The sequence below is a fragment of the Balaenoptera physalus genome (assembly GCF_965194825.1).
Source record: "Balaenoptera physalus genome assembly, chromosome: 7".
Lineage (NCBI taxonomy): Eukaryota > Metazoa > Chordata > Mammalia > Artiodactyla > Balaenopteridae > Balaenoptera > Balaenoptera physalus.
In genome coordinates, this window is record NC_138886.1 from 74761401 (window position 1) to 74775896 (window position 14496).

The 14496-nt window shown below is 38.8% G+C and overlaps 1 protein-coding gene across 4 annotated transcripts in view; it reads right to left on the reverse strand.

Moving 5' to 3' along the window:
* The window catches only part of LOC309664770 (uncharacterized protein), a 274503-nt gene that overhangs the window by 121737 nt on the left and 138270 nt on the right, over positions 1-14496 (reverse strand). For all 4 annotated transcript variants that reach the window (XM_082470544.1, XM_082470542.1, XM_082470543.1 and 1 more), the window contains exon 2: positions 1607-1690. In XM_082470544.1, the coding sequence (XP_082326670.1) occupies positions 1607-1690 (84 nt within the window). The remainder of the gene's footprint in view (positions 1-1606; positions 1691-14496) is intronic.

The window sequence follows — 14496 nt, forward strand, 5'->3', positions numbered from 1 at the left end:
ACAATTCTCCTAGGAGCAGAGCTGCCATGATTTCCACATGCCAAGAAACCACACTGGTGTGTAGAGATAGGCATCCAACAACAGGCTCACTACCAGTTTACCAAGCACATCTGCCCGTGACCTTCAAAACCAATATCAAATGCAAACTTCACACTTTATAGAAATTGAACACAAATCCTCTTTTGAAACTTGTTTTCTTTTAATAAATTTATTTATTTATTTTTGGCTGCGTTAGGTCTTCATTTCTGCACGCGGGCTATCTCTAGTTGCAGAGAGTGGGGACTACTCTTTGTTGCGGTGCGCAGGTTTCTTATTGTGGTGGCTCCTCTTGTTGTGGAGCACGGGCTCTAGGCATGCGGGCTTCAGTAGTTGTGGTACGTGGGCTCAGTAGTTGTGGCTCACAGGCTCTAGAGTGTGGGCTCAGTAGTTGTGGCGTACTGGCTTAGTTGCTCTGTGGTATGTGGGATCTTCCAGGACCAGGGATCGAACCCGTGTTCCCTGCATTGGCAGGCGGATTCTTAACCACTGCGCCATCAGGGAAGTCCTGAAACTTGTTTTCTAAATGCTTGGTAAAATGACTTATTTGATCAGCTTGAGAATGTTTTTGGAAACAGCATCGATATTTTGTCACATGACACATAATATCACAATGTGGTACTTAAAGCATCAGTTCATGAAATACCTGTTAAAGAATAGCGCCTGTATTATACTCCATATGTTTTTTTTTTCTCTTCCCCCTTGCTTTCTTTTTTTTTCTTTCTACAAAAGCAATGCACGTTCACATCAGAAATTTTGGAGAAAACAGAAACGTGGAAAAAGGAAAAATCACTCAGAGTCCCACAATCCAAATGTATCACTATTAACATTTTAACCACTAATTTCTAATCTATGTCTAATGATTTAGGAAAGTTTTGATATGTATTTTTCATTTTACTGTCTTTCTCTGCAACTGAGGTTAGTTTTCTTGGGTAATAAATCAGAAGTGTTTGCATTATTGGACACAGAATTTATGTTAAATGCTCAATAAAATATTTTTGGAATAGTTCAGGCCCTTTAGGGAAAAACAGCCTCTATCTTATAATCACCTCTTTGTAAATCCCAACTTATATGTCACCTCCATGGAGAAACCTTCTTAATTCTCCAGATCAGGTTAGGCCCCCACTTATATGCTCCCATAGCATCCTTTGCTTTTCCCTCATAACATATACCACAGTTAACCATCTGGATCGTTATCAGCTGTTTTCCCCAACTAGAGCATAGGCACCCAGAAGAAAGTCACCAAGTCTGTCTTATTCTTTGCTATTCTCCAAAAATTAAGTGAGTTTTATTATGTAAAAGATATTTAGCTAATAGTGGATGGATGGATGGATGGATGGACGAATGGACAGATGGATGAATTAATGAACCAAGGAACAAACTTTCTTAGGGATGCAATCTGGGACCATGACTGACTGAAGAGATGAAACTTGTGTGGCAATGTAATTGCATGAATAAAAGCTGAGTTTATACTGGAATGAGTTTGTACCTCTTTGATCCTCCTTCTCAGATACCAGGATCCTGACGCAAGACCCCTGTTTAATGTAGAGACCCTGCCCAGGGAACATACCTGCTGTGATACATGAAGCAATGGGACTTCAGTTCTGAACAAGATGGAGTCACAGGAACTGGATTTCCTTTCCACCTGAAACAACTACAAGAAAAAGACAAAGTATGATTTTCAGACATTGGACAGGCAGCAGAAGACAGTGATTCCTGAGACAGGGAAACTTGTGCAGTGAGCCCTATGAATGCCCCATCTTATTGCCTCCAGAGAGTTTTCAGGCTACAGCTGAGAAAGGGAGAACAATGCAAGAGGCACTGATGTTCTCCCTGAATTTTTTCATTCACAACCTCCAGAGTTGCCCAGGTGAAATTAAAAACTGGCCCCTGCACATGGAGGGAAAGAAAAAAACCAAAGAAAGAGGCAGACCACTTCAGATTGGTAGATGGCAGTTTTAATAAGCAAAGGAACTTACATATGACACTTGTCTTGGGAGGCTGCAAGGCAAATAGATCTCCACACAGCTCTCCAGAATCTTAAGAGTTTACATAGAGGCCTTAAAGGGCCTTAAAGTCACTACATGGTCTAGATTGTCTCAACAACACACGGCTCTCCCAAGACTGCATCTTTGAAGTGGCTCCTAGCACAGGACCAGTGCATGGACCATACATTCCAAGGACAAGGGAGGGGATGGGGCGTCTCAGACTGCCTGGGTCCAGCTTGCAGATCAAAGGGCAGTCATGTCCTCTCGATGACCTCCTGCCACAGAGTTGAGGGGACGGAGCTTGTTGTCTTGAAAAGTCACGACAGCCAATGTTCACAGGGCAGAATACCAGAGAAGAGAGAAATACACAGAGAGAGAACTCCAGAGATATCTGCAAAGGGTCCCCATCAAGTCTTCAGCTGAGTCCATGCGAGTGAAGAAATTACCTGAGGCCATGGGAAGAATCACCTGGAGGGAGTAGAGGGAACAATCCAGAGCGCTCACACAGGACTAGGAATCATTCCTATCCTCACAGGTCAAGGTGGAAAATCTTCATAATTCATGGGCAGTGGGTAGACTATTCAGAAGGGTAGTGACTCAGTAGTGACAGAAAAATAGCCCTAAGTCTACAGGGTGCTCTGGTCCCACCATACCCAAAAGGTTCAAACCATTCAAGTAACTGTGTACTGTAACAAAGCTCAATAATATTTACAAGAATACAAAAATATCCAGCACCCAACAAGGTAAAATTCACAGTAGCCAGCTTGTAATAAAAAATTATTAGGTATGGAAAGAAGCAGGAATATATGACCCAAAATGAGGAGAAAATAGCAATGGGAGAGATAGTATCCGAGGGAGGAACCAATGTGAAATCCTGGCAGACCATCTAACACTATCAGTAGAGAGAAAATAAACACTAGAACAAACATCCAGATTTGCAAACCACCTCCACCATTTCTTAGGTAAATCTGACTCAAAAACCCATTTTTACAACGACTGGTTCCTCTTCTGTTTACCTATGCTCTTATAAGGACTGAAAGAATTGAGAGAATGTTTAAATAAAGGCAACCGTAGATTTTCTATTTTGGATGTCCACACCATCAGCACCTCTAAGGCTTCTCAAGAACACAAAAACAAGCAACTCCCACCACTTGGAAAGAAGAGACTGATATTTTGAAAGAAATGCTACAGTCTAATCAGTATTTGCTTCCAAAGCTTCCGCTTATCAGTCCTGAATTTTGGACTCTTTTTTCTTTGCCAGCAGTTTTCATAACATGATTCAAAGAGGATGGATTTTTCATCAATTAAGTGACATATCACATTGCCCTAACATGTCATAAATTTCAAGGATTTCTCAATATCTTGTCATGATGAACCCAAATTTAGCAATATTATCAGACTTTGGCTCTACATATCAAGATACTTAATGTTTGTGCCAATAACTGAAATTTATCGTTTCTTGAACTTAATGGACCCAGTGCCATTGCTTCTTTCAGATTGTTTCAGCAGGGACTAGACTTTTTGAAGTCAATAAACCCATTTCCTCTCTTGAAAATGAACTCCAACTGTTCTCTCCTAGGCTGCTTTCATGGCCAAACTATTGTTCCTCAGCTCTTGCAATGTGCTTTTTGGAAAGGGAATATTTTTTGGATTTTACTCACTGAGCACTAATTGAGTCTCTGAAGGGGTCCTAGGTGTGATAAAAGAATTACTAAAGCTGTGAGTCCCAAAATAAGGACACAGTGACAAAAATACTCCTTGGCTAAATGAAAGATGCCATACAAATATGCAGTGTCTATTAATATACCACTCTTTTGGGGGACAGTTGGTCCAAGAATTTGGTCAAAGGAAATCATGTCTTTGATACTTGGCTGCTATCCAACCCAGCTGAAAAGTCATTACAATCATGGCAGCACTAGCGGAACAGGAGATGCAACATAGTGGAGGAGGTGATGACGGAGAAAGATTGAGATCAAAGGGCAGATCAATGAAGGAAGGAGTAAGCCAAAAGCATGAGGAGTTATGGGAAAGGGACCTATATGCATCCCAAATTATAGCATCAGTGAGAGAGAAAAAGGGAACACAACAAAGTGTTAGGCAGAGCTACCTTTTGTGAATTTTCCATGGCTCTGAAGACCCACATGGCCAACAGAGTCAACAAAGAGGTCAGGGTGCATGGCTTCTGCTATGGTCCTAGCAATGAGTTAGGACCTTGAGTGAGAGAGTAGTCATAACCATCATTCTGACAATGTGTGGGTTGATAATACCTAATTAGGAAAACCATAAGATGATTGAGGACCATTTAAATTCAAGAACAAATATGGATTTTTAGCAGAGGCAGGATGAAGACAGAAACAAATCCTAACATTTGATGAATCACAATGGGAGCAAAGAAACCCAAACTTACGCATGTGCATGTACACACACACAGACACCTTACTATACTAGGACAGAAAGTCCTCAAGCTGAAGACCCATTGGCTGCTAAAATTGGCTTTTCATATAGGATTCTCTAAAATCTTATGTGGAAAGAAAGTAGCCAGAGTCAGAAGAGTCTTATTTTGATAGTCATATGTGCCAATATGCTTATATCTCAAGAAATGATGAAGTTATATGGCCCCTTCTTCTGACTTTAAGATACAAATTGAATGAAATTCAGTGGAGACAGGAGAGGAAAAAAAAGTAGCAAAAGTAGGAAACAAGAGATTATTTCTCACATTTTACTATGTCTCTCTCACTAAATTATAAGCTCCAAATGGTAGAGACTACGTTTGCTTTGCTAACCACTGAATATATAGTGCCTAGTACAATTCCTGGTGTATAGTAAGTACTCATTGAGTATTTATTAAATAAATAAGGTTGCAGTGTTATATAGAACAACAGAAGGCCATGATAAAAGCCTCGATCGTCAAGGTAGAAATAATATTGGAAGTTGAATTAGTTAGAATTAGTTTGGCTCTGAGTAAAAGAGAAATCCAAAGTATGGATGGCTTAAACAAGATAGAAGTTTATTTCACATCCACATTTTTAGGAAAGTCTGGATGTAGGCAATGCTAGGGGAGGCATCATGTTTGCACAAAGTGGTCAAGGACCACTGCCACACCCTCCTCTGCTATCCATTAGGTCTGGCCCTTCTCCTCAAGGTCCAAGATGTCTGTTAGAGCTCCTGTCACTACATCTTCATTCCAGGCAGAGGCAGAAGGATAGAAGGAAAGGAAGGGACGAAAAGGGCACATTCCTTTATTTGATAACCCAAACAATACTTTCAATTACACTGATTAGTCAAAACTTAGTCACACTTAACTACAAAGGGAGGCTGGGAAATTCAGTCTTTTAGCTGGAAAGCAATGTTCCAGTTTAAAATCTGTAATCTTTTATGAAGGAGAAGAGGGATAATAGATATAGGGCATTTACCACCATAATGTGAGTAGCAATTAAAATCTTCTCCAGAATGCAAGGAGAGAAAATAGAAATTATTTGGCATTGAGACTCTCTTCCCTTTTGTTCAATATTTTTGGGAAGCAAATTCTCTTGAAATACTTAAGAACTGCAAAAATTATTAACCAATTGACAGACCTCTCAGCCAACAAAAGATGGAAGAAAAGGAATAGATTTTTTCCCCTTTGTTCCTTTTTTTAAAAAAAAATCTCAGCAAGGACTGCTTGAGCTCAGAGAATCGTCCACCTCCATGTTTTTGCTGTCAGTGGTCTGGGGATCTGTCAGTTTGTGGAAGCTGGAACTAGACTATTCTATGCCCCTGCCAGCCCTCGCCCACCCCCTCCAAATGACACAACTTGCCTGTACCTCAAGATGCTTTTTCACTGCTTCAGGGGGAAAAAAAAAGATAATTCCAGCTCACCATAAGGCAGGCAATCTTGAATGGCACATTTACTGTTGACCAATAAAAGACCAAACCAGTTACTGTGGTAAAGACAAAAGTGACCTAGAGATCGTGATAACAGTTTCCATCTACTATTTGTTTATTTGTTTATTCATTTTTTCACACAGGATTTTAGCTGATGGTATCAAGCTAAATATTTCTTAGAAAATAAAACCACTACAAAGAAAAAACATTGAGGCAATATCTTGAGTCTGAAATTTTTAAATTACTATCTGAGGGCTATTTGAAATGTGAAGTCATGAATCAAAGAGAACTGAAAGGATTTTTCAAAAAATAAAAAATGCTGGTCAGAGACACAGTCTTTGAATTTTCCTGGTGATGCCTGGCGACAGGGACAGGAGAGTTAAGATTTTAAAGTGAAATTCTTCAAACTCCTCCTCCCCATCCTCAGCCTAGTTATAAGGGGAAAACAGAAATCCTAAGTGGCCAACCAGATTTCTCCACCCCCCACTCCCCGCTATAAAGATTATAAAACCATAAGAGACTGACAAAGCTCTCTGCTCAGATTAAAGGTCAAAACTTGACACCCTAAACACTAGGGTGTTTGGGTGGAATGACAGACTTCCTAATTTGAGAATACATACACTCAGAGGGTTAGGATGGGAGAGTAGGGTCTTAAAAAATTCAATCTTGGTGGGTTTCCTCCAGGGATAATATTCAATGCACTTAGCAAACAGCCGATCAGAAATTGCACTAGCCGAGGCACTAACTCAGGGACCTAGAAGCTCTCTGATAAGCCATGCATTAACTCTTTAGTTTCTGGATTGTGAAGAGGATCGCAGGACAGGGGTGAGGCTCAGGTCATTAAATATTTGCCAACCAGAATTTTAACAGCGTGTAAGGCTGTCCTGGGGCAAACCGTCTGAATATCAGCCCTGTTCTACTCTTCCAGGCACCAATGAAGCCAGGCCCACGATCATCATGCCCATATCCGTGCTCTCCCATATCAGCCAGCTTCAGAGGGTCACTTAGCTCTTGTCACTTTGTGGAAATGGCCACCCAGTCCTGGAGAGAGTATTCAGGAAGACACAAACCTGACCTCTCTTTAGATCATTAATCTTAGTCACACTGGAAACATCAGGTGGGGAACAAGAGTTTCCATGTAGTGTCTGGTGTTCCCATATTCACGCAGGACTAAACAGAAACATACAGCAATATTACTGGAAAGGAAACTCAGAAAATTGAAATGCTACTCTTACTTTAAACAAGTCCTTTTCTGATTATGCCTTGGTCTCCTCTGGACAGGTAAATTGGATTGGAATATGCTCTAATGTCTTCAACCTGCACATTTAAATCAGTGTCACTTTAATTCTCACTTATGAATGTGTATCAATAAGATTATGAAATTATTAAGCAGGAAAAACACAACAGAAAGACAGGCTTATTGGTGACACCAATCACAATGACAAGATACAGTGGCTTGTTTAATTATTTTAAGAAAAATCAGATTCTCTCTAATAGCCTTCCATATTTGATGTTTTGTAATACCCAGTAATTCTTCCTCTTTTTTCCTTGTAGATTTTCACTTTTAATAAAAGTCTTCTTATTTAAAGATTTTGGAAAGGACAAAAGCTAAAGAAATTTAGGTTTACTTCCTATTTTATAATTAATGGGTCTATTATTATGTCCCTGGCTTGTTCACTCATTCCTCATGTTACCCCTTCCCCTTTGTTTTAAATGTCTCTTTCATCTGAATGTGTTTCCTATCAATCATTTGTTTTTTATTAAGGTAAGATTCGCATAACATAAAATTCACCATCTTGCCATTTTAAATTGTACAATTCAGGGGCATTTCGTGCATTCACAGTGTAGTGCATCACCATCTAATTCCAAAATATTTTGATCATATCAAAAAGAAATCTTATACCCGTTAAGCAGTCACTCCTCACTCCTAGTTCCTAGCAACAGATAATCTGCTCTCTGTCTCTATGGATTTGCCTATCCTGGACATTTCATATAAAAGGAATCATACGAGATATGGCTTTTTTCTGTCTGGCTTCTTTCATTTAGCATAATGTTTACCAGGTATATCTATATATCAGTACCTTTCTGTAGTTGAATAATATTCCACTGTAAGGATATACCACATTTGTTTATCCATTTATTGGTTGCTGGACATTTGTGTTGTTACCACTTTTTGGATATTATGAAAAATGCTACTATGAACACTCATGTAGAAATTTTTGTTTGGACACCTGTTTTCAGTTTTCTTGGGTATGTACCGAGAAGTAGAATTGCTGGGTCATATGGTTATTCTATGTTTAATTTTCTGAGGAATCATCGAAGTATTTTCCACAAGTGCTGCACCATTCTGCATTCCCACAGCAACGCACAAGCGTTCAAATTTCTCAACATCCTCACCAACACTTATCATTTTCCATTTTTGTTGTTGTTATAGCTATCCTAGTAGGTATAAAGTGGTACTCACTGTGGCTTTGCTTTGCATTTCCCTAATGACTATTGATGTTAAGCACCTTTTCATGTGTTTATTGGTCATTAGTATATCTTCTTTGGAGAAATGTCCATTTAAGTCCTTTGCTCATTTTCAAATTGGGTTGTTTGCCTTTTGTTGTTGAGTTGTACCTTTCAATCATTTTAAGCCAAAATGTTTTAACATTGGCTTTTCAAACCAATGACAAAGTTGCAAAATGAACTATACAAAATAAACAAAGCCTAGACTACTTGCTACACCCACTAAAACACACACCCACTAAAACACACGCCCACTAAAACACACACCCACTAAAACACACGCCCACTAAAACACACGCCCACACCCACACCCACACCCACCTACACAGTCACTTTGAATTTTGATTTTTGAATTTTAATATGCCCATCCAGACAACAGATAAGTAAGTTATTTCTAGGGAAAATAATTTTTTTTTAATTAACAGAAATGAAAATAAGTTATTCATGCATATATTTATTCAACAAATATTTCGTGATCACTCTGCTAGGCATTAGGATGACTGAAAACATTTGTGGTAACACTCTGCGTCTTTATACCTATATCCATATAGGAAGATGCATTATAAAGGGGGGTTGTATATGAAAACCATGTAAAGTATGAAGAAAAGCAATTATAGGAAAAACTTAATTCAGTTTGCCCAGAGTTTAAAAGAAAATGAAATTCCCAAATGACCTAGAGACAGATGACTTGTGTTTTATCTTCCTTTGAAAAAGATACTATGTTAAAGAGGAACAGTGTCTCCCATGCCACACAGAAGGATATATCATCCAAACTCACTCATACAATTGAATTGATAGCTATTAATCAGGAGGCCTGAAATGTGTATTGTTCCTTTGCATTATTGGGGATAGCTCTAGAAAGAATCTGTGGAAAGTTGGAGTATCAAGAAAATTTTAAACTCAGATGGAAAAATGTGATTCCAAGTCGCTATTTTTGGATGAAAATCTAAGGAAGAAATCTATGAAACAAAGAATGTGTCTCCACAAGGTGAAAATAATATATTCTGATTCCCAATGCCTGAATTTGTGGAGAAGGAGGCATTCACTTACTGAAGTGTACAGGTATTTAGGACGTGCTAAATAAGAGGTAGAATATAAATATAAAATTGGTAGTATGGAGTAGTGGTTTAGAACACAAGTTTTAAAATCAGTCCGACTTGGATCTGAGAACCTTGTGTCACTTATTAGGTTACTCATCCCAGCTTCAAGACCATCCTCCTGACTCAGCTTTGTGATGCGGGGGCCGGGACTCTGTGAACCAGCTTCCAGCATTGCCCACTACCCTCTGTGAAGCTCTGCCAGCAGCGGGTACTAGAGGAAGACTGAATACCTGGAGGAAGGAAAGAAAACCTGTCTGCTCCCTTCTGTTTCCTTTTGGTTTCCCGTTATTGTCAGCACCACCCTAGCAACACCTTTGAACCTCAGAAGCAGCACTACTTGCAGTAGGAGAAGTTGAATCCAATTGAATCCAGTTTGCAGGGTTTTTTTTAACACTTGCTGACCAGTCCCACCAAATTTTCCCGAAGACACAAGGACCAGCTGTCTGCCCCCTCTCCTCAAAGGTGTGGGTCCCAGCCCAAGAATGAGCCTCCTCCAAATTTCTGAGTTTTAATAATTCCAAGATTTTCCTTCACTTCCCAACCTAAAAACTGATAGTGGATTCCTGCTAGTTCTCCCTTCTGTGATACCTTTTTTTTTAAAATTGAAGTATAGTTGATTTACAGTGTTTCAGGTGTACAGCAAAGGGATTCAGTTTTATACACACACACACGCACACACACACGTGTGTGTGTACATGTCTTCTTTTTTCAGATTCTTTTCCATTATAGGATATTTCAAGATATTGAATATAGTTCCCTCTTCTATCAGTAGGACCTTGTTGTTTATTTTATATATAGTAGTGTGTACCTGTTAATCCCCAATTCCCAATTTATCCTGCCCTCGCTTTCCCCTTTGGTAACCATAAATCTGTTTTCTATGTCTGTGAGTCTAGTTCTGTTTTGTAAATAAGTTCATTTGTATCATTTTTTGGATTCCACATATAAGAGATATCATATGGTATTTATCTTCCTCTGTCAGACTTACTTCACTTAGTATGATAATCTCTAGGTCCATCCATGTTGCTGCAAATGGCATTATTTCATTCTTTTTTACGACCGAGTAATATTCCATTGTGTATATACACCACATCTTCTTTGTCCATTCATCTGTCAATGGACATTTAGGTTGCTTCCATGTCTTGACTATTGTAAATAGTGCTGCAATGAACACTGGGGTGCATGTATCTTTCCAAATTAGAGTTTTCATCTTTTCTGGATATATGTCCAGAAGTGGGATTACTGGATCATATAGTAACACTATTTTTAGTTTTTGAAGGAACTTCCATACTGTTTTCTATGGTAGCTGCACCAATTTACATTGCAGCAACAGTGTCGTAGGTTTCCCTTTTCTCCACACCCTCTCCAGCATTTATTATTTGTAGGCTTTCTGATAATGGCCATTCTGACTAGTGTGAGGTGGTACCTCACTGTAGTTTTGATTTGCATTTCTCTAATAATTGGCAATATTGAGCATCTTTTCATGTGCCTGTTGGTCATCTGTATGTCTTCTTTGGAGACAATATCTATTTAGGTCTTCCTTCTGTGATATCTCAGTGCTCTTTGTTTGCTTTTTCAATTCTCTAATAACCTCTAACAATTGTTTACATTCTCTCTGTTAAAATAACTGACATGGCTTCTGTCTCCTGATGGGACCCTGAATGATATGGTTCCCCAGCTGACAGCTGGTTGCCTTCTGGTCCTATTTCTCTCCAATAGGACTGGGAGTTCTCAGAGTTGCTGCTGAGAAGCTGATTTCTATCACTGGGAAGCCAGCAGCCTCCAAGGTGTTAATATACTAAGAAATCTAATCTCACGCACTCTCCTAACCCTTGTGTGAATCAGTGTGACTAAAGTCTCCTGAAAAAGACATCTTCTGAAAAAAGGCAAATTGAAAAAGACATGGAGTCGATTAGTGTTATCCTGGGGTGGGGGTGGGAGCAGGGATTGACTGCAAACACATATGCAAGGGATGTTTGGGGAGTAATGCATAAGTTCTAACACCGGATTGTGATGATGGTTCTGTAAATTTACTAAAAATCGTTGGATTGTACACTTAAAATGGATGAATTTTAGATGTAAATTAAAGCTCAGTAATGCTTTTTTTTTTTTAATCAGCCTTTTAAAACTAACATAAATGATCTTTGTGATCAAGACCTATCATAGAGTGAGATGGTCATTTACGCCAGGATTCTCATTCATGAAAGACCTCAAATTTTGACATCCAGGCTTGTTCATTCCCAACATTAGTTATTAAAATATAACCACAGTTTTTGTGACTCTAGGCCTCTCCACATCTGAGCTGTTTGTCTTCAATGTCCAGTAAATACTTACTAATGGCATAGGATTTCTCTCTTTGGTATCTGAACTTATCTCTAAGATGTTCCAAGTCCAAAGACTTGAAAGGCTAGGAGCCTTGGAAGACTTGGGAGGTTAGGAAAGTTAACACTTACTAAGCCTATCCACCATGGAACAGGCACCAAATTCTTTGCTTTACATCATAATTTAAGCTTATTTTTACAATAATGATACCTATGTGATGGGCATTCCAACCCAACCATTTTATAGAGAAGAAAACTGAAGCACTTAAAAGTGAAATAACTTGCATAAGATGATGTACTCAGTAAGTAGGATGGTTAGATTTATTTACTTTTTAATAAATTTATTTATTTATTTATTTTTGCCTGCATTGGGTCTTTGTTGCTGCATGCAGGCTTTCTTTAGTTGCGGTGAGCAGGGTTACTCTGCGCTGCGGTGCACCGGCTTCTCATCACAGTGGCTTCTCTTGTTGCGGAGCACGGGCTCTAGGCACGCAGGGTTCAGAAGTTGTGGCACGTGGGCTTCAGTAGTTGTGGCTAACGGGCTCTAGAGCACAGGCTCAGTAGTTGTGGCGCACGGGCTTGGTTGCTCCGCGGCATGTGGGATCTTCCCGGGCCAGCGCTCGAACCCATGACCCCTGCATTGGCAGGTGGTTTCTTAACCACTGTGCCACCAGGGAAGCCCTAGATTTAAAATCCAGCTTTTTGCATATGAAATGACACTTTCATGAAAACCTTGGTGCCTCTTTCAGTGAGGCATTTCTGAGGGCAAAGAGAGAATTCTACAGGGTATGCCTTTGAACAAGAATATCAGTTAAATCAACTTAAATAGCAAGTTACTGTTTAAGATTGTATGAATTATGAAGTTAGAAATCTTTAAGAAGGTCTCAAATGGTAGGTGACCCACAGTGTATTTTACGTAGGTATTAGCGGTAGGTATTTCTCCCTAGTTTCTTTAGGTTCTTTTTGATTCAAATGCTTGGCAAAACTTTGCATTATGTTGTTTTATAGTGTTCTGTGCTGACAAGTGGCAAACTCTGAGAAAATACATTTCTTTTATTCCAAACCTATAAAAGCAACATTGTGCATTTTTGTCTACGGTAGCCCTGTGCTCGTGACTACATGTTTAAAGTTGGTGTTCCCCTGGGGTTGCCCAAGCCAAGACAATCAACTTCAAAAATACATCTGAAGACAAAATGCATTTTTTCAATTGAGAAAACCAACAGAAAGCAGAAATAGTATATTTTAAAAAACACACACAATTTTTAAAAAAATTATTAAGGGAATTCATCAGAGCTTGTTTTTTCTTTTTTCTTTTTTTTCATTGACATGAACTTTGCCATATTTTAAAAGAGAAAAAAATAATCAGCTGAAATAATTTGTTTGTGGTTCAAGTCCAGCCATGACAGAATTTTAAACAGAAATTTGAATATAGGTCCCCAATTCCAGTATTTTACAGAGAATGTGAAAATTTTTAACATTTTACCACAGAAAGATGATATTTATCTTAAGATAGCTATCCCATAATTTGATTAAAAACTGATGTTAAAATTAAATCTCCATCCTGTGGCAAGAGCATAAAGGCCAAATCCACTTGGTGCTTTGGTTCTTGAAAAGGTCATAGTGACAGAATTGCAATGGCATACAAAAGTTTACAGTATCCACCTTGGATGAGGGACATAATGGCACAACTATAGTTGTGAGGTTCAACTAAGGCTATTTCCACTAAGAAATAAATAACTTTTTAAATGAAAATACTGTCAAAGTTTACCTCAGAGAAGTTGGCTAAGGAGTTGAAGAGATAAAGGAATTTTTACTTTTCATATTATATTATTCTGTGCTTAAACTTTAATGAAAGTGCTAAAACTTTTATTTTATCATGGGCATGCATTGCTTTGTTAATGAAGGAAGTAATTACTTTTAAAAAGGATTATTTCAAAAGAAGAAACAAAAAATGACTTAGGAAGAGTCACATAATTTTTAAAGAAATTTTTCATTACAGATGGATAATGTAACCCCAGGAGACATATGCTCCTTGGGGTAAAAGTGCAATTATCAATAAAAGCAAAATAAGAAGCAGTTTTAATGCCTAGAGGAAAAAAATACAGAGTGTGTCTCCTGGGGCCTTTGAGTAAACTGGTGATACTCAAAGTACCCACCACCATAAGATGAGGAACCTATGCGGAATATAAGTGAATACACAGCTTCCTTCTATGAGAAAATCTTGCTATAGAAAATCAATCAATCAATCAGAGGAACTGAAAAGTGTGCTTAATGACTAAAGTGATTTACATTCTGATGCAAGTTGATCACAATAGCTACTCAATTTGAGTAGCTCTGGAGCCTACAAACTCCAGAAAAGAAACGGAAGGAGAAAGGTTTAGGCTGTGGGTCAGTCAGGGCTCAATGGAGGACACAGAAATCACTCTAGACATTTCAAGCAGAAAACGATTTAATACAGGGAATTCAGGGCACACAGAAATGTTGGAAGGCTAGAAGCATAGGTGTCAAGTCAAAAAGGCACCACTTAGCCAAGTTGAAGAACTTCCACCATAGCTCCAGCCCAGAGATGGGGAAGTTATAATTACTGCCACTGTCACCACTGCTTCTTAACATTCATGGAGCTGGTGACTAGGCAGAGGGCTGCTGAGTCTGGTCAATGCAATAAACCCTAAGCCTTGATGA